Here is a 21300-nt window from a genome sequence, read left to right as displayed (position 1 = left end):
ATTCAGAAAGTTTAAAGAGGGGATTTCACTAACACTTGTAACTCTAGTAAAATGAGCTTTTAATCACTTGGGCATCATCACCAATGCTAAACTGCATTATTTTTGACACACAACTTGACCTGATTAGGCGCTGTGGCATTCCCCTTTTCCTGATCATCTAGGAGTTACAGGACTTTAAACCAAACTCTCTCATTCTCACCCTGACAAACATGCAGAGTCTTCTGAATGTATGAAATCTGGTTAAGAGGTAGATTATAGAAAACCAAGGGAAAACTGGGCTAGGTGAAACTGATTTTGGGCAGTTACTTAAGACAAGGATGCAAACCAAATTTGACCCTGTGGACTGAAGTGAAGGAAGCCACTACAGAACAAACCACTCTTGTGTATGGACAAGAAGTCATCTTCATTTAACAACAGGTAAAGCAAAAACCTGAAAGATGAACCCCTCAGTTTTGTCAACACTTAGTCAAGCTTACAAATCAGGAAAGGCTTTCCAGCCAGGAAAAAACAAACCAACACCAACAGTAATTGGCCTTTCAAAGTCCTGTAGTGCTCAGCCAAGTGATGGGTGTCAAAATGCATGCCAAAGACACCAACTATGACTCAACTGAAGTCAAAGAAAACCTGAAACAACTGTATAATAAAACCAGACATTTGAAGCAACAGACCAAATCACTGAACACAGAAACAGAAATCTGCTAACTACAAAGGAAACCCTGACCACTTCTTAAAGTACATTCCTACTAGAAGTGTTTTTAGACCATGGCAAAATCATCAGTATCCTTCAACATCCAGAAGAAGCATGCATCCGAGCATGGGCAAAGGATTAGGACCTCTCTGGTACTGCTACACCTGACAATACCATTATGAAACATTTGTTACTGTAAGGGACCAAGCACATATTCTACCTTGGTGAACCCAGAGAACCTCCACTATCCATGCTTCTATTCACAAGCAGCTTAACTGTTCAGATAAAGAAGACTGCACGGTTTCTAGAAGATCAGCTTCATTTCTTTAGTACAAAGACTGTATTCCTTCCAGATATATTCCTTCCTTTTCCATATAAGCAATAACTGCCACTGCTACTGTTATGCTGAAGCCTGAAGGAATGGATGTAGTCTGCCAAAGGTCTTTGGTACACAGACTGCTTGGCAGGGGTTTAAAGGTTGAGGCCAGAGGAGATCACTGCAATTACTGGCTCTCAGCTCTCACACTTGATAGGCCACAGAGGCTGACCAAATTGCATCCTGCTGCTTTCTAATATTACCATTAAGTTCTTGCATATAATCTATAGCCTGGACATGGGCTATTTTGGGTTTCAACCATTAAACTTTGCTGGAACACAAATCTCTTCACCAAGTTGGTATTTATGAACTAAACACATCAAGTTATCTGAATCACTTGCCCTAAGACTGGTTTTCTGGTTCTACAGTATAATCTTCCAACTGAACACATTCTTGAGTTGATGACACCAAGACCACACACACTAATTAACTCCTATCATGCCAGCATAAAAGGCAAAAATTCTGAGTATTTCATGATACTCAGTGTCCTTGTTTGGATGCTCAGAAATACAGGAACTGTGTTAGATCTTCAGTCCAGACAGTCGTATTTCAAGCATGCTGCAAATGACCCAAACTGCTTTCCAAGAGACATCACCTGCTCACAAATGTCACTGATGGCTTTTGTTCCTTCATCGCAAAAACACCAGCTTTACACAGGTACACACATACCTCTCTGCTCTAACTCTTGTTTTTTAAACTTTTCTCTTACACACCTTTGTCAGCTGAAAACTTGATCAATAATTACTGTTATCTTGCACATCATTAAAAATGTAAGGAGGTGAGGGCTAAAAACTGGTCCTCTGTGGTACGCACATAGATGTGAGAACTGTCACATAAGGATTCCTCAAATCATTTTGAGACATTAGTTAAAGACATTCTCAACTGATTTCTCATGGGTGGCTACAATTCTACTATTTTAGGAAAGGATTGTGTAGTATCAAGGAAGTCATGGATAGAAATGCACTACATCAACATTGCTGGCTTTGTGAATCAAACCTGAAAAATATCCAAATGAAACTGGGGGGGGGGGGGGGGAAGGAACAATAACAACAACAACAAAAACCTTCATAATTGCCCTGATGTGAACAATTAGTTAATGATCTACCTATCTGTTTTACTGAGAATACTACTTTATGGGAGAGAGGGAAACTGACGTAAAGGTGAGAAATTATAGCTCTCCTAGTCAACTTGTTTACATTTTTAAAGCCCAACAGCAAAATAATCTGCCCCCTTCCTGTCCCCTGAAGCTTCCTCAGTATTTTGAGTCTTCATTCAAAATTAGCCAGCGGCTAGGGGATGCCTGCACGTAATCCAGACCTGGCAATTAACAAGTGTAGCTTGCTGTAGATCAACACATGTTCTTCCAACCTAGGCACAATATCAGTTGTGTGTCCCAACACCACACTCAAAAAATGAGAGATGGACTATTAGTAGGACTGGGGTTTTGAGGATTTTTATGATACTACAACAAAAGAAGTCATCAGGTTTCTCCACTGAGACTTAGCTTTCTTCTCAGAACTGTATCAAAATGGGACAGTGGCATGCAACATGACACCTGTGCCAATCCCTGTGTAAAATGCTTCCCACTGCATACCCAAACAATTAACAGAAGTAAAGACATTTTAGGTAGGACATTTTCTGTAGGCAATGACCAGAAATAACCCAGAAATCTGGTTTCAGAACCAGTCAGGCACTCCGCAGTTTTGTTTTATTTATTTTTAAGAGTGCAAGCCAAACAGTTCAACCCCAGGGGATCTACAGTCCTAAGCCATGTGAGATGGTCAAAAACTGGAGAATCGTTTCACTTGGACGCTGGAATCTACATTTATGTGCTCAGTCTCTTTGTCCAGCCACTTTCCCCTTCAACACTGAGGAAGAGAAGGAGATTTAGACTACAGTACCACTCTCTCTGCCTCCAAGTTAGTATTTTCAAGTTCCATGATGAAATCCCCTCCTTGCCCTAACGTTTTGTCTGATCTCCAGTCTCGGATTAACAGCCCCGTTCACCAGAAGAGCCATTTGTTCAGCTGTGTCTTCATTTAATCCAATTGTAATTGCAGCTCCTGTGGCAACCCTCCAAGGCATCCCCATCTTATTAATTCCTTGCCAAGCTCCACTCATCAGTGACCATGACATTTTACTGTTTCAAGTGCTTCTCAGTTTCTGTGCATACCTTCAAAAGGTACCCTGACCTCCTTCCCAGCGACTGAAATTTCTTTTTCCTCTGCTTTCTACTTTCTAATCTCTTAAACTTCGTAACTCTTAACTTGCCTTATGAGCTTTTAAAATTCCTGTTACGCTGTGCTGTTCTTTCCATATCTTACAGTGCCATCAAACAGATCCTTAATTCAGATCTGAATTCACATCTATCACTGCTTAGAGCTCTCAGTCAACTGAAGTGACCCAAAGAAATGTCTCTCACCTGGGCTGTTCTTAATCCATGAAAACAGATCCCTTTTTACACACGGGAAGCACAGCAGGTACTTCAGTTGTGATTAAAAAAAAAGAATCCAAAGTATTATGGGCATTATAGGGGAATAAAGATACCTGGTAAGGATACTTGAACAAACCAAGACTACTGTACCTAGGTACCAGAAGGCAGGGGCACAGAGACCTTGAAAGGATGGGATCTTGAAGATGCCACCACAACCAGCCCATCTGTGGAGTAAAATATCAAGCAACTGCCACAGCCATGAGTTCTTCCACATGAGGATTTGTGTTTCACTTCATCGCGTAGTATCCCTCTCCCATATGATATAAATGCTCCCATAAACAAGCCGCATTCTTTCACGTAACACTGCTTCAATTGTTTATCCTACACTCAAACTGGTAATACATAAACATGAGACATTTCTGTGATGGAAGGACTTCTCCAGACAAGGCCACTGATTCCCCACTGTTGTTCTCAGCACACAAGGAGAAACCTTCAGGACCAGCTCTGGGGTCTTCTACTATGCTGCAGCCTCCACAGAGACCTGACATGAAGGACAGAAGGTCCTCAGAGGACCTCAGTAACTCTAACACAAGTTGGGGGTGTTTCATCATTTGCTTGAGGTTTTTGTGAACACACAACCATCTATAAAAATCAGAGCCCAAGAGCCAATATTTAGAAATCCAACAGGAACTGTCCCACTGGGTTAGGTTTCTGATCTGACAACAATTTATCCCTCAAGTAAGCAGCAGCAAGTGATACGTTAAGGAAAAATTTGATCTTGTTGGATCATGACCTGCTGGTTAATAGCGAAATTTTAATTACATCCTAATGCAGAAGTTCAAATAAGTGTTCCCAGTGTTTATCACAATTAGTTGTACAATTTTGCTTACTCTTATGATTTACATCAGTAAGTCTGTCAGTTTTTAAAAATGCTTTGTAAACAGAGCTGGAAAACCACCAGGCAGCTAAAGCAAAGAACAGCAATGCTGGAAATACTCTTAATGAATGGAAAGGAGAGGCTTCTACTTCTGAAACACCATCTCTTTACCAGGGGAGCTTAACACCCAGACTGTATAGCTGGGGATTAAGTCAGTAATACATAGCCACAATGCTTCTCAGAAAACCCAGCTTAAAAGCAACAAGTTAATCCCTATTTTGGGTGCCTAGAACTGATATCCTTTACAACAGAAGGAGAACGGAACTTTTTGCAGTGCTGCACATTAGGAAAGCATTTTTGTAAAAGAAACCAAACTCTCTGAAAGCTCTGAAGAAAAAATGTCCTCAAATATCTGCAGGTAAAGGTTAACCCAAGCACAGAGCGCAGTTCTGATAGCTCACTGCTGAACACGACCTCCCAAAATGCTCACCCAATCAGCACCCTGCTCAGAGCACGAGAAAAAGGCTGACACTTGCTCAGAGCAGATCTTTGTGCCAGGACAGTGCACAGGCAGGAGAACTGCTGTACAGGCCACAGAGTGGCTGCAGAGCTCCTCTGCCTGGGCTCCAGACAAGACCAGTAGCTCCCACTGCTCTATAGTTTTAGGCTGAGTAGCCTGCTGGCTCATGTTTGAGCACCAGACAGAAAGTCCTACAAGCACCCCCAGAAGGCTCACAAAAGTGGTATAGGACCCATGTATTTTTTTTTTCCTGCATTCACCTGGATCTTACCTCCAAGATGGGTGCCTGCACAAAATACGTACACATGCGATTACTGCAGTCCTGTTGGGCCTTCCCCCTCCCCATTTTTTGAGATAGATAGATATATATATAAAGTGAAACCAAGACAAAATTTTCCGCAGCCCCATCCTAGGAAAAAATGAACAAAGTACTGGACTGAATAAAGGCCCTTCTGCTTGGTGCTGAGAGCATCTCCATAACAGACGCTGAACACATTTTTCTCCTTCAAGAAGGGAAAGTCTATGGGAGGCTTAAAAATGTAACAGGAAGAACGAAAGAGGAGAGCTTAAAAAGAAAAATTAGTGGGATGACTCTTCCAAATATTAACGCAAATCTTACTGAATGGGCTGAGATTTATGTCAGACAGAAGCAACTCTCCTTCCCATTCCAAGCTCTCATTATGCTCCATTCATTACCTGAGGTGTGCCAGGGCAGCTCACATGTGAGGCAGAAGTCTAGCTAGTCTTTGCGGCTGGAAAATGATACCCAACAGTGATTTCCAATTTTCAGGGCTGTTTCTCTTTTAGAAGGCAGAAAGACCCAGAAGCAATTGCTCACCCCACAACATTCCAGCTGGGTTTCTGAGATGGAGAGCAGTACCAGGCTCCTTTATAGCGAAATGCAGAGAGGCTTTCAGAAACCATTTCCCTAACAGAGACTTTATAGATTCAATACACTAAAACAGAATAGCCTTGTACAACCAACACCATTATGACTTTTCAGGATAAACCAAAAATGTAGATTCACATGCTAATTTTACTTTTTATATGTACTTTTGAGTTTCTTGTGTCAGCTAGTTTATACTCCAGCAGTGCTACTAAAAGAGCCATTACTTCGGATATCACAGCTGAATATTGTACAAAGACAAATATTGATTTTGTGGGTGCTCTCCAGCTGGACAACGCCAACCCTTGTCCATCAGAGAAGGAACACTTACCGATACAAAGCAGGAGGCAAACTTCACAGCTGTCACTCACTATTTCCACATTTACAGCACTTGCTGTTTCCCTTATTGAATGGGCAGAATCCAGAAAACACAGAAGTACCAGGGTTTAAATAAATTCCACATTAATACCTGAAACCCAATGCAGCGAGATCTGTGACTGGCACTCCTAAGCACAGCTAAAATGCAGATAAGGCTTAAATGTATTTACTTTTACTGGCAGTTGGTGAAATTTAGATAGTTTATCTCTTGCTGAGAAAATTGGGAGGAGGGAAACCTACCTTTCACTCACAGACTTCAGACACTTTCTTAATCAAGGCCAATTATCTCAAGCAATAGGGGATTAAAAGCTCATTAATGATGTTAGGCCAACTCCTTTTATTCCAGCACGGAAAACCAGAGGAAGGGATTTGTATAAGAAAAGTGGCTTTACAGATCTTAGCAGCCATTAAAACACTTACTTCTCATTCCCAGCAGTAACTACTGAAGGACAAAGACCTACAGTAGTAAGGATAAAAATAATAACAAAGCAAATATCAGTGCAAATCTTAACAACACTTATTTAGGGAAAATAAAAAATAACAAGAGAAGTCAGCTATATGCTTCCAAATAGAGGTTGATTACTCTCCTTTGAAATTTTCTTGGCAGATCACCCTCCACGAAATAATGGGCAGGATCCTTCCAAAACTGAAAAGCTAAAAACAGACCCTGACCACAAAAGTACAATTTAGCAACTAATGGAGCACAAAAGAGACAAACAAACAGCACATGAGGGGAAAGAAAAAAAAAATGCCCGATTCTGACTCAGTTGGAGCAAACCACTGGCAAAAAAACAAACCAAAACAAACAAACCAGAAAAGATCCTTTTCAAGTTACAACCATAGGTATTAGATGGTTTAGAAAAGCTACTAGAAATATCTAGTTTTCCTCATAAATAATATACATTTTTGAATATAAGATCATACAAATCAAAGGTGGCTCATGATGCTGCTAACATACTTAAAATTGAGCAGATGCCTAACAGCTTTAGGGCCAGGGTATAAAACAGAGGGAAGAAAAAAGAAGAAAAAAAGATAGATACCTTCAAACATATTATTAAACTACAACCCAAGATGGAGTTTATAGAATCACAGAATCATAAAATAGTTAGGGTTGTAAACACCTTAAGATCATCAAGTTCCAGCCCTCCAGCACAGGCAGGGACACCTCGCCCTAAAACATGTCACCCAAGGCTCTGTCCAACCCGGCCTTTAACACCACCAGGGATGGAGCATTCACAACAAGGTTTTATTATTTTAAAAGGTTTTATTCACCAAAATATAGGAAGGATAAATGCAAAGCAATTTTATTTTATTCCAATGTTGAAGGCACAGACCACAAGAGACAGGAAATATCCCACAGTATTATGCAGTACAAATTCAAGTAGCATCAAAAGATCATATATTTTATCAATTGCAGGGCAATTTATTTATTCCTTAGAGATGAAAAAACTAAGAGATGTGTCAACCAAAATACTTGAAGAAAAGTATCTATGTCTCTTCACTTTAAAAAAAAAAAATAAATTAATGATAAAAAAGAAGTCTGGCTTTTAGGCAAGGAGAAAACAGTTTCTGATGCAGTGGATTGCCTCGCATTTTTGGGGGGGGATTTTGTTGGTGTTTAGTTTTGTGTTTACACTTGTGTTACATTAAAAAATTTAAGCCCACCATTTTATTCTTTTTCAGAGATTTTTCACTGCTTTGCAACCATGAGCTAACTGACACACAGCAAGATGCATCTGTTCAGAACGGCAGAACTGAGGAACCGCTGCTGGGATTTTAAAGAACAGAAGAAACTGCAGTTCCAAGATTGCAACTCTTATACCATCACTATGTGCATGCAACTTCCTAAAACACCAGAAATACTTTTGCACATACTTTCAGATTAGTCATAACAAAATACGCAAGTGTATGCATTTTGCTGAGGGTTTTGTTTGTTTTATTGAAGTTATTTTACCAAGAACTGACGAGACGTGTGCAAGCTTTTTGACCTATGGAGTACTTGCGCAAACCCCTCTAGCTTTTCATGTCACACACAGGCTTTTCTGCAGTACCAAGCCGTTCAAATCCAGGGTACAAATTATATTAATTAGTTTTCCTTACTGTAATTTATCTGATAGAATCTAGAGAGGTGCAGGTGAAAAATGCAGATTTAAGTGGAAAAATCTAACTCCATCAAAGCTATTCTGTACCTGCCTCCTTAAAATTTCAATTCCTCAGAGATGAACTCAGTTACAAAACTAAAAGGAACAAGCCATAAAGTTGTCTTCATGGAGAAAACAGGCCCATGTGCTTTGTTGTTGTTATTATTAAAATAAAACAATGATCAGAACAGAAAGAATGAATAAAAAAGCAGCTGTGTAAATCAAAGAAGTTGAAGAAAAATTAGTTCAAAATAGGAGCAAAGAGTTCTTTTCCTGTCCTAAGATTAAGCTTTGGTTTGCACGTGTACTGTATCAATTTTCATCTTCTCGGGGGTGCAAGATGGGTAAGACATAACAATTGCCTCTTGGTTTCAGATGCATATACATACTGCAGTGTGCCTGCTTCTTTCTGACTACTGGGACAGTACTACTGCTCAGCTGTTTCTACTAGAATAAAACCCAACATTTATTCATAGTCTTGATTTTATATCTTGCGATGATGAAATAGTGATCAGTAATATTTCTAATTTTGTAGGCAATTAAAAATCACAGCCTGAAATTCTGTTGAAATAAACAGAAACAACATTCAAGTAAGATTTTTTAACTAGGAAAATCAGAACTTTTTAATATGCTAGATACATGAGAAAGGTCAAGTATAAAGTATGTTTTGCACTTATGCTAAGAGGGAAATATGCTGACATTTCATTACAGATGAGAACTTTCACAATTTTATAGCTATCTTATCCTCTCACACCTTATTTTTAGCCAAAATCAAGGAGAGAAAATAAACTGATTTGTTTTTAAATTGTTTTCTCTATTTTGAGTAATCCACTCATTTAAATGATGGAGCTTCAAATAAGAAGCAATTTTTTTTTTCTACAGCTTAATCTACAGCAATTAAATACTGGTTTTGGTTTCACTTCAGTAGCCTGGTTTCAAACACTTGGCCAGTGACTTCCTCACTTTACTGGTTCAACTTTCTTTAAAACATGGACCAAAACCACACTGCTCAAATAATACGCATGCTACAGAAATGACAGTATTACAGTAAATTAGGCCTGATAATTTAACTGGAGTTTTAAAGAAATATTTTTAAATCTTAACATATTTTATATTTTCCATCTTGCCTTTTCCCTCTTTGTTTCTAATCGTTTTTAAACTTTAAACCTTTGCTTCATCCCTGGTGGAACCGTGAGGATATTTAGGCAGTGCTCCTCCATCCCAGGAAGCTACTCAGCCTTACAATCTGCTCTCCGACTCTGTAAAAGCCTCTAGTTCCCACCCCCAATAAATGTAATTCTCTCCCTTCAGCAGCTGTGTAATTTTCCATGGACCAGCCTTACTGAGCCAGACACCACTAAGGAATGTGTTTGAGAAAGCTGAAGGAAGTCATGATCAGGACTCTGCACAGCATGGCTGCTTCCTCGTTCCCCAAACCATCCCTTTTGTTAACTTCTTTACATATACAGAATTTCCTCTTAGCATGAAGTTGTAACACCTAAGTGCTAATTCAGCTGCCCCATGCATTCAGTCCTCAGCATCCTTGTCGTTCTAAGAACTGTTATACTGGAGGTTTGATGACCTGCACACCCACTTAGCAGAAACAGCAAGCCACAGGACCTTTAAAAAGAGAAACACCGACCTGTGGGTTGTTTGGGTTTGTTTTTGTTTTGTTTGCTTATGTAAGACAGCAGCCAAAATGCAGATGATGACTAAAAAGCAGTCCTGTAAATCAAAACAGATTACAGCTCCATCCTTAAGTAGAAATCATAAGCTGTTACATGTAATATTAGATGTACTACAAGGTTCCTGCAAGACATGTTATATGCTGCAAGTATATTCCACCTGCAGGAAGCTTAAGACATTGTTATTGCCCTTCTCTGCACACAACTAGAAAACACTGAACTCATGTAATCAGAGAGCAACCACACAGGGATCACATGTGAATTCCACTTCAAGCTTCAGAAAGCTTCCCATAGCTAAATAAAACGATACACATGGACGAAGTAATGAAAGCAGAAACCATGACAGAGTAGGCGGGCCAAAGCCAGAATGTCATGATGAACTCAACACCCACTGAGACTGCATCCTAGGGAAAGAGAAAGCTGGTAAGTAAATAGACTGGCACCATAGCTGTCTTAGGGCTAAGAAAATACACCAAGCATGGTTGGCAGGCAGTAGCTTACACACACTTTCCACACACTGCAGGAAGCACCAAGGCTCTGAGAAACACGGGCAGCAACTGCTCCACCTTTCAGAACTTCACCATATCATGCTTTCACAGAGAAAAGCCTCCTCCTCCACCCATGCAGGAGCTAACTTTGCTGCTCAAGCCAGCACAGACAGTCCGTACTCAAGACATCCCAGTGCAGGATTTAGACAAACCCTCAACACCCACAGAACGAGAAGGAAAAATTTATGTTCGTGTACTCTCAACAGGTGGTCCCTGTGAGTGCTGAAGCAATGGCAGATCCTAAAAGGTTCTCAAGATCTCCCTCCCCATCCTCCTTAGTCCCTTTGTCTCCATTTTGCTATTGCAAGCCCAATTTAAAAACAGGCTCTCTAGACAGGAACCATTTGGCAAAGCTTTAAAGGCCGTACATTAATCAAAGTTAGTTGTGCCTCTTCACAGTTAACCAATAAGCATAGGATCAGACTCAGACAAGTGCTTTAAATTTAAATACAGACATGTCCGACAAAACAAAACAGCATTATCAAAAACTGCTTATCCTGTCCAGCTACTGACCCAGACTCCTAACTATCATGCTAGTGAAGGTATTTTGACTATCCAGATACACTCCATCCAGCCTCAGAAACCCTCACCCCTCACGAGCTCCTAACATTACAAAGCAATGCCCACACAGCTGAGCTAGCTCAGTTCCCTCGTTCCACACATCCTATCATTATCCTCCTCTGTAGCAGAAATCACCCTTTTAAGGCAGGTGGCATTTAAAATGGCAATGTTTCTTTTACAAAAGCAGTCTTAAATGAAAAGAGATGCCAGCTGTTTACAAGAATCTATCATTGTATTTAAATTAACACCCCCCCTCTGACAGGCAACACAACTGTGGGTACCTGCAAGGGATACATCAAATACTCCTTTAGCCCACTGTTGACCAAGGGCACCCAAGGAAGAATTTAAGCTGCTGCCATTTTCAAACCCCTTGTAAATACAGCCCAAATACCTGACACTGTTAATCACTGGAGAGCAATGAACACTCATTAGGCACTGTTTCCTGTCAAATGATAATTTTTTAAGTTTTATCAAGACAAAGTACACCTTTAAAAGAAGGTATGGCCCCACCTTTATTCTTTCTACCTACCATGTTTACATTTCCATGCAAGACTTTACCACCTATCCTCCCTTAAGATTAATGACTAAATCTCCCAAACATCTTTCGGAGTCTCATGATTATAATTCAACTATTATATGCATGCCTGTTAAGCCATGAGTTAAGGCAAATATAACACAATTCTACACTGCTTCAACAGCAATGACCAGCAAACAGCCATACACACAGGTGAGAACAGAACAACAAAACCACCCAAACCAGCTTCTTGGGGTGAACAATCACATTAAATGCAAGAAGAAACGATGCCTTTAATGCTGTAGAGGAAAGAGCTACACAAAAAGAAGCCCAATGATTTCTTACCAACAAGCCAGTAGTGTCCCCCTGCAATGACCTCTTCATTCTGTGAAAAGAAACAGCACCTGCCTTTTTGGAATGTCTCAAAATTCACTTTTCTACACAGGCTGCAAATCCAGCTGTTCATGCTAACCTGAAAATGCATTTCGTTTAGCTTTCTGGAAACATCCAGCCAAATCTTCCTCACCTCTAAGAACCTTCCATACACACTACATTCATGTGGAAGACACAAAAACAGACTTGGAAGAAGAGCAATCCAACATGCCAAAATATCAAACACGGCATCAAAGAATGCCCTTTTTGACGGATCAGTTCAGTAAATGCAGCGTTTCTGGCAATCAGCACTGTGGGTCAGCTCAAAGATCTGAGGGATGGTATCCCTGACTGCATCTTGCATGATCATTTCACTATCTTCAGGAGCAAGGAAGTCAGTACAAACACACACAGCAACACAAAGGATAACAGACTAGGGATAGCACTGCTTCCAGCACAGGCTGAGGCTTTGGCACTTCTTATTTTCCCTCTGTTCCGACAAAATTCACATTTTTTTACTGCCTGTTCATGATGTGCTGACCAGCATCTGCTGAACCCCTATCTTAGCATCCCGCTGTCTCAAAAATGAGCAACTGCGAGAGATATGTGATGCTAAATGCACTAGTCCCTTAATTTGGCTACCTCTTGACACCTCGTAGAGGAACATGCCATCCTGTACCCCACAGATCTGCTAGGAGTCACTGACACAGAGATGCGAGTCCTTTGCCTAGTGCCCCCACCCCTTTCTAATGTTTCCATGTAAGCAAGCCCCCTCTTCAATCTCTTTCCTTGGGATTTGACAGGAGCAGGATGGAAACAGTAACCACAAAACAGATTTTTTCACTGATCTCCAGTCCCGACTGAAGGTGAAGCCAGGAAGCAACACCTTTGCTCACCCTCCTGTACGTTCTTTTCACCAGAGACACAGTCAAGCTGCGGCTTCTTGGCAGGGCATTCTCCATCCAGCACATGGGAAGGTAAGCTTTGGATAGACCTTCAAGCAGCTGAGAAGGTCCTTGCAGACACTATCTACCATGCTGGATAAAATTAATTACTCTAACTCTTCATTGAAGGAATATAGAAAGCTAGAGAGCAGAATGGAAACGTCTCTGTACCAAAACCCTGAAATTTTCCCACAATCAATCTAGAAGGAAGTGAAGTTCATCCCACTGTACGCAAGGAGCTCCCGACAGCTCAGAGCTTTATGTGATATTTGCCCACAGGACATTTCCTGTGGGCTAGCTGCAAGGAAACACATGAGAAGGCAGATCTAGGTCTCAAAACAATGCCAACAAGCTAAATACTATCCAACAGATGAAGATACTGATTTTGCAGAGCTGGTTAGGAGGGAATGGAGTCAAAAGGTGTTTGGCTTTCAATGGAGCCATTCTGCTATTTTAAACAGAAAAACAGAAAGGAGTCAAATTTTTCAGACAAGCCCCTCTTGAACAGAGTCCCTAAATGAGAAAAGGGAGAGGGAATGGGAGACAGATGGCAAATGATGCTATATAGTGCTGCCTGTGTAAACCTGCCCTACAGTCTAGCAAACCACAGCTTGGAGAAAAACATAGTGGCACGTAATATAGAGACCCCTTCATTATAATTAGACAGATTGACTTAACCTGTCAGAAAGATTACTATCCTTGGCTAGGCCAAATGGAAAGTTCAGACAAATGACCTCTCCAATACCCCTTCCATAGGTACACTCTGTGATGAGATCTGGGGAAGGCCTGGTAAAGTAAACTGTCTTTTGCTGGTTGAAAACTGTCAGCATCAAGTCTGCTTTGTTTACCTAATCCCATTAAAAGCAAGGTAGTATGTGGTTTTATAGATCACAAATGCAAAATCTTGAACAAAATACCCTGTCCTTCTCATTGACTGCTGTGTCCACCAAACCTTGCCAAGTATTCATATTGCTAGGAATCTTTCAGAAATCGGGAACTATTCTAAATACTTGAAGAAACACAAAATCTGAAATCCTAACAAAATGGTGAAGTGTGAGAAATCTGAAGTATCAAGGTTACCTTGCACTGAAGAACAGTTTTCATTAATATGGAGATCCACCCATTTTGCATTGTCCTCAAACAGCACCACTATGGGTGGATGCTGCCTCTTTTCATTCACAGCCATAACAAAGAAGCCAGGTGCCAAACGTGAGTAAAGGTGGCAAGCATATTTGTTTTCCCAGCTGCAGAGTGGTCGGACAGTTGCTGGGGTCAGCGAATTATGCTGGCAAACTCTGTTATGGCCTTGCTAACAGGAAGAGCTATTCTCTCCAACATGGATGACCTGTGTACTTCCACCACAGACCTCTGCTGATGGAACTGGGAATCATTCAGACACCTCACGCTATATTCTTAGATGCATTCAAAGTTAAGCGTTGTCAATGAAAATGACCATTGCATCTTCTGGAGACAAAGATGAGGAAGATATTAGCATGCAAATGTTCTGATCTTTGATCTATCCTTCCTCTCAAAGACTTCTTCTGGTGTTGGGGGGATGGCCAGTGTGTGTGTTTCAAAGGGGATGCATGACCTACACTATTCTCTTCTTCTGAATGGGTATCTCACATTGAAAGAGAGCTCTGGGATGGAAGGAAGAAACAGCACAGGTCATATAAAGTATTTCTTGTGTTTGACACTGGTCTCCAAAACTGTGCACAACTTGCAAGGAACAAAAGAACATGCTCTGCTTAACCTCTTCCTATGCAAGTCTGCAGGACACCTCCCTCACTGACTGTACCACAAAAAAAAAAAGGAGAAATAACAAAATCACCTACACAGCAGAATGTCTCCTGAAGGATGACCAGGGGATAGCAGTACCGCCAAGTGAAGACTACATCAGAGACAAGGCTGGTACCAACAGGATATTAAACTCAACAGAACAGACTCTCAGCTCCTCCTTGGCTCAAGAGATGCTGGGTACAGCCTTCATACTACCTGATAGCAGACTGAAAGGTTGCTATCAGTCTTTCTTTGGCTCCTCTGAAGACCTAACCTAGGAAGGCAACTCTCTTCAAAAGAACTGGAAAAGAAATCAAACCTTATTTTTAAGATTCTGGAGACTACCTTCTTTTGGCAATGAGACAGGGAGAACCAGACGGAGAAATACTCTACTCCAGTCACAGAATCTACAATTAACAGAAAACAATTAACAGAAAATTAATGAGCAACAGGTGGTAAAATTTAAAGCCAAACAGCTTTGAATGTTCCACAAAAAAAGCCCAAATGCTTAGTAAGAAAAAAAAAAACAACAAAAAACTAAACAAAACAAACAAAACAATCCACTTACAAAGTTTACAAACGGCAAGGCACGGCCTTCCCTCAACTCCTGAATATCTTAACAGAGTGCCCATATGCCACTGAGCACCTTTACTCTCGGCAATATATATACCCTACTGACTGCATCCTAAAAGAAAAACATGCAATTTCTGAGAAGAGAAACTGCACGGCAACAAGAAGAAACTCAACAGTTTTGGTTTGATGCCATTCTAAACACCCTTCATATGGAAAAACAAGACTAGGCAGAGTTCAGGCATGGCTACAGCAAACACTGCTAACCAGAAGGCTTTGATCTGGACAGGAAGAGTGGAACCCCCGATGTGACAGACGTTTTATGGTAATTTATATGTGTAAGCAATGTATATTCAGCAGGGACAGCAGTGCTGAATCAGGGATGGCCAGTCTAATCAGTCTGCAGCTACCAAAACATATTCATATAAAGTTGGGAGTATGTGATTAGAAACTACCATAGATGTAACTGTACTCTGGTTAAACAGAGCCTTAACACTCCATTCTTAACCTGCCGACTTTAAGTAGCAGAACGCTTTACCCAGTAAGTTCTCATGATCTGTGAAATCAGACTGACATTAAGAATTATTTTCAAAATATCAAATGCGGATTTTCAACAGCCTTTGACTGAAGGAGAAAATACACTCCAGAGCTCTGGGAATAAGGCACTGACCACACAGTGGGGCCAAAACCTGACTCCAACTGGACAGAGACTCACATCTGTAACAAAAACAAAAACACTGACAAAAAAAAACGAACAAACCCAAAACAACAGAAAACTCAAACTTTGTGTTTTTTTTCTTCTTTTTCCTTTTCCAAAATTGTGTTGGAGCAAAAGAGTCTGTGTCCCACGATCCAATTTCGTTGCTCATTATTTTCCTGCAGACACACTCAGTGGCAAACCAGTACAGGTCTCTTGTAAGTTAATGCCCTTTTCTGGTGCAGAAGATTAAAAGAAAAATCCTAAGAGAAGAAAGAGAGACTGAGTAGGTGATTCAAGAAGGAATGAAATTTCCATGATATTCAACAGAAATGCATCTCTTGTTTACAAGTGATTTCTGCTATTAATTTGGTATGTTTCTCATTCCCTGTGCTTACTGTCAAAGAAAGCTATTGTAGCACTGTTCACAATCTGCTTGGAAAAAAACAAAACAAGACAGCTTTAAAATTGCTGCACAAGATCGTATTTGATCAACACCTCCCAGGGAGGAGAGACATCCAACTACTAATCCTGCAGAAGCAGCCTGCAGTGGGCTAAGCACATACAGGATCCTTCAGCTCAGCTACCAAACAAGAGCGTTCAAAAATACAGTCTACATAAACTGCCCTTTGTTCCTCTTCTCCGAAATCGAAGAGTAGTTAAAACTCTGCTTGGGGCACTTGCATTAAAAAATACAAAAAAATCAAGTCTTGTTTACTTGCAGAAGGAGTCAGAGTATGCAGTAGTGAGCGGAAATCTTTTGTTCCACGGTAGAGTCAACAGACTGACAGTGAGGATACTCACAAGAAGACAACTTAAAATTTCTTTTCATGTGAAAGCAGTGGTGACTCCACATCTCTTGCCATGACACAGGGTATTATTTCCCCTAAATCCCTCCACCAAACCTATTCCGAGTCACTAATAAATACTCAAATAAAAAGCATATGCAGGAAATGAGCAGGCTTTAAGCAACTTGGTCTAGTGGACCAAGTTGCCCGTGGCAAGGGGTTAGAACCAGATCATCTTTAAAGTCCCTTCCAACCCAAACCATTCTATGATTCTATGAAATCCCAGTAAGATACAACTAAAGTAAATTACCACCCTTTAATGTAGTGCTTGTTTTCTAAGTCCCTTCAGGACATCAACATATACCCTAATGACTTGATGTCCTGATGTAACCAAATCCCACAAGCTAACCAGAACAGGCTCGTCTTACACTATTCCAGGTACCCCCAGAAAATACCTAGGGCTGCAGAAACACATGCTTATAGAGCTGAGGATGTGAACTTGTTATCAGAACTGGCCTCATACAAATTGGACTAAAAGGCCCTACTGAAAAGCTGCAGGTTCACTGACGGTCATGCTGACATGAAAACCCATCCTGCGAAAGATCTAACCAGATCATGGGAGTTTACCTGGGATGGCATCTGACTGGCCACTTCCTAGTGCTGGAGATTAAATTCCATTTACAGTTCCTAGTGACTTTTTAAATTTTCTGCTCTAAGATACTGGTCAACTGGATGTTTCTGCATTAACCACACACAAAACATCTATTTCAGCATAATCCTGCTGATGCATGAAGAAACTTCCATCCTTTTTAAATACTGCTTTTTTCATGTCTATGTCCAAGGAGGGCAAATAGAAATCTTGCGAGGAAAGCCAAATTAAAACCTCACTCCTGTGGACTTCACCTTTGCAGCACTAAGCGATATGATGCTGAGGATGGTAATCATTTGGCAGAAAGTAGGAACAAAAAAAAATATTGTCAGCATATTATGAGGTTCCAGTGAGTACTCAGTCTATGTTAATACAACCACTTTCAGAAGTCAGTAATTTAAGATAGTTTAATACAATGCTTTTAGGGATAAATTATGTTAGGATTTTAATGGAAATTGTACTTCCAAGATTACTAGATCCAAGCTTGGATCTACTTCCACATGCTGTGAAGAGGTAAGAAAACAGTTTATTCACAGATGGTTTCTCCCCCATCCTAAACTGCATCAAATACATACAATCAACCATTGTGTGCCATGTGACAGACAAGAGAAATAAACCCCACAAACACTAAGAAAAATACATTTCAGTTTTAAGCTTCCATAATAGTAAAGAAAAAGTGGGTAGATTTTTAGAAAGGCCTTAAATACTCTTCTGTAACCTAATAGTGAGCACAAATATTTGCTTAACCTCCACCTTCCACATCCAAAAAAGAACCAATTACTCTAAAAGCTACCAAATGCCACAAGAAGAATCTGAGGCATGAACCACCACCACCAAAAAGCATCTGAGGAAGAGGCAGATCTCCCACAATCAGAAAGGCTGCCTCATTCAGACATCCTAAAAACAACTGTGCTGGAGACACTGATGAGTCATTATTAGCGATGAGCTGAAAAACCACTTGAAGAGGTGAGAGGAAAATTCCGTTTCCATTTAAGAGCACTCTCTAGCAAACCTTGCCCTAGCGCTGCAACATAACAACAATCAGATATTCACTAAGAAATGCATTTTATAAACACTAGTGACAGCAGCCTTCATCAAGCACAAGATTTGCTATCTGTGCTAAGAAACTTACCATGGACTAAGAAAAATAAAAGTAAAATGTTTATATGTTAAGTCCTTTCAAGAAAAAGAGTTTACCTTAGTTACTTTTAAAATTAACATAACATCAATGACTTTTAAAAATGAGTTTGCTTTGCACATTTGTCATAACAGCCAGTGCCATCTGATTCAGTATTCCCTTGATACAGTTCCTCCCTCTTGCAGGCCTTTATGAAAACAAAGAGGAAACCAGTGACCTAGAAACAAATGTAGGCTCTCAAACTACTTCAAACTCATTAACTTTAGACTTATAACTACGTCTAAAAAGCCTGCCAAAGACTTTGATTTCAATTTGAACCTGAGAAGGTTCAGGTTTATTCCTATCTGAAACAGTGTCAGGAATAGAAGGCACATTTTTCATAACCCAAAGAAGAGAGGCGGGGGAAGAGGGCTGTGGGGTTTTTTTTAAGGGGATATGTTTACATGGCACAGAGCAGAGCCATGCATTGAAAGCAGCTCCGGAACCGGAAGCTGTATGACATGTCAGCACAGCTCTCCTCTAATTACTAGGGTAATGAGAAACAGAATATTTCTTTTTCTACAAAGAGCAAAGAGATTACGCAAAAATACTTCTCTGCAACATAACCAGTTATTTCTTGTCGTGCTGCCCTGTGCTATGCAGGCATACTCAAAGTAGCTCTAGGTACACCGAGCTGCTGATTTATGAAACCTTAAATGTCCTTTTAAAGAATTTACTGCTAGATTTAGTGCAAAGAAGTTGACTGGTCTGCGTGGAGCAGTCAAGGAGGGGGAAAAAAAAAAAAAGAAAAGAGAGAGAAAATGAAAAAAGGTAAATATGCACCATGAACACTTTTAAAAAATAACTCCCTGAGGCTGCAAGTAACCATTTCAAAGGGATGGTGGGGACAAGATCCATCTATAAAACTTCAATTTGAACATTAGCAAAGTACCCTCCCCCCACACGAGCAATTACCACTGACTTTCATGTGGCAACGCAACACACCTTTTCTTGTGCAGTTGGTTGTGCCAGTTCTATTTTAAACACACTGAAGAGCACTACAAATTAAAACAGCACACCCACTCTGCCCATGCAGTTGAAAACACAGATCACCAAACACAGGCCGAAAACTTTTAAGACTTTATCAGCAACCCAACCCTGAAAGCTGCTGAGCATCCCTGACATTCAGGGAAGGGGCTTGGATCCCCCAGAGAAGTACAGAGAGGAGTGCACCACACAATAACAGAAACATAAAATTGTTTAGGTTGGAAAACCTTTCAGGTCATTAACCCAATTATTGCCAAGTCTACACCATGTTTCCAATCGTTGTGGTTCTGACAGCATGAGCACCAGTACACATCATTCAAGAGCATCCACTGGATGTGCAGTGCAAACTCTACCTACAGCTGTAACTCCCTTCTAGCTTCTGAGGAGCCTTAATCTGCTTCTGCCTTTTGTGTGCTATTATTAACCTCAGGGATAAACTTGCACCCTGTTAATCAGGTGCTTTAACTGATGCATAGGGGAAACAGGTACAGCAAGTAGATATCCTCTACCTTCTTTAGCAGTAACGTGGCAAGTATCACCCACAATACACACGAATTCGAACCTCTACAAAATCAGTGAGGGCATCGGCAATACGGACCCTTTGCCAACGCTGCAAGTCAATCCTTACAAACAAAAGTGTTAAGCAGGGAGGGAAACCTCACACTGCCAGAGGTGTCCCGAGTTCTCCACTCTGTCCCAACCGGTCTCTTGATGCCCTGAGACCGGGCCCGCCGTGAGGAGCCCCTCGAGCAGCGCCCGACGCAGCCCTTGGCCACTCACCTTGTACACATCGCCGTAGGTGCCGCTGCCCACTCGCTGGATCAGCTCGTAGTCCTGCTGCGGGTTCCGCCTCAGGATATCCCCGCTCGGCCGCGCCGCCGGCTCCATCTCTGGCCCCGCGCAGCCCCCGGCCGGGGAAAGGGCGCAGCGGCCGCTTCCCTCCTCGCCCCGCCAACTGGGGACGCTCCTAGCGCGGCAGCCGGCCCATGGCTCCTGCGGCGGAAAACGTCTGCTGAAGGGGGCTCCCGGGGCGGGCTCTGGGCCGCGGTGCCGAGACAAAGGCAGGCAGCGGGCGGTTGCCACGGCCGTTGGCGGCCCGACGGCGGGGGCAGCGCCCTCCAAAGCCCGCGGCAGCTCCCGGGGCTCCTCTCGGCAGCGGGGAAGCTCCGAACCTTTCGGGGAGCAACCGGCCCCAGCGGAAGGAGGTCCGGTCCCGTCCTGCCGGCGACTGAGAAGGCGCCGCGGCCCGTCCGCCGCCGGCCGGGCAGCCACCCGCCTGCAGCCAGGCCCGCAGCAAGGCCGGGCCGGCTCCTACCTGCGCGCCCACAGCCCTTTGTCCCACCGGAGAGGGAGCGCCGCAGCCTCCTCCTCTCCGCGCGGCGCCGCGCTCCTCCCCAGCCACGGCCCCGCTGCCCGTTGCGGCCCCGGCCCCTACGCACGCACGCACCGCCCGGCCGAGCCGAGCCGAGCCGAGCCGGGACGGGTTAGGATGGAACGGGACGGCAGCGACCTCCGCGACGCCGCAGCGCCACGACGCGGCCGACGGCCCCACTGCGGCCCGGCCCACCCTTCTCCTCCCCTCCTACCGGCCTTCCTCCCCCGCCCCTCAGTCGGCGGCGGCTCGAGCTAGGTCTGCCGGCGGCTCTGAGTCCGCTGAGCTCCGCCGGGCCGCGATGCCGGGTGTGGGGCGCGAGGCTCCCCGCAGCGCGGAGCGTGCGGAGAGGATGTC

The 21300-nt window shown here is 42.3% G+C and overlaps 1 protein-coding gene across 2 annotated transcripts in view; it reads right to left on the bottom strand.

Annotated features, from left to right (window-relative positions):
• The window catches only part of MAP4K5 (mitogen-activated protein kinase kinase kinase kinase 5), a 67415-nt gene extending 46383 nt beyond the window's left edge, over window positions 1–21032 (bottom strand). For both annotated transcript variants that reach the window (XM_057408454.1, XM_057408455.1), the window contains exons 1-2: window positions 20887–21032; window positions 20352–20564 (exon numbers count right to left, since the gene is read on the bottom strand). In XM_057408454.1, coding sequence (XP_057264437.1) covers window positions 20352–20459 — 108 coding nt within the window. In that variant the 5' untranslated portion in view covers window positions 20460–20564; window positions 20887–21032. The remainder of the gene's footprint in view (window positions 1–20351; window positions 20565–20886) is intronic.
• Window positions 21033–21300: the final 268 nt, after the last annotated feature.

The sequence above is a fragment of the Pezoporus wallicus genome, unplaced genomic scaffold (assembly GCF_028554395.1).
Source record: "Pezoporus wallicus isolate ANWC-B61680 ecotype Strahan unplaced genomic scaffold, APGP_CSIRO_Pwel_v1 contig_13350, whole genome shotgun sequence".
In the NCBI taxonomy this organism is placed as follows: Eukaryota; Metazoa; Chordata; class Aves; order Psittaciformes; family Psittacidae; genus Pezoporus; species Pezoporus wallicus.
The sequence above is the reverse complement of the archived record's forward strand: the minus strand, read 5'-3'. Positions and strand labels throughout refer to the sequence as shown.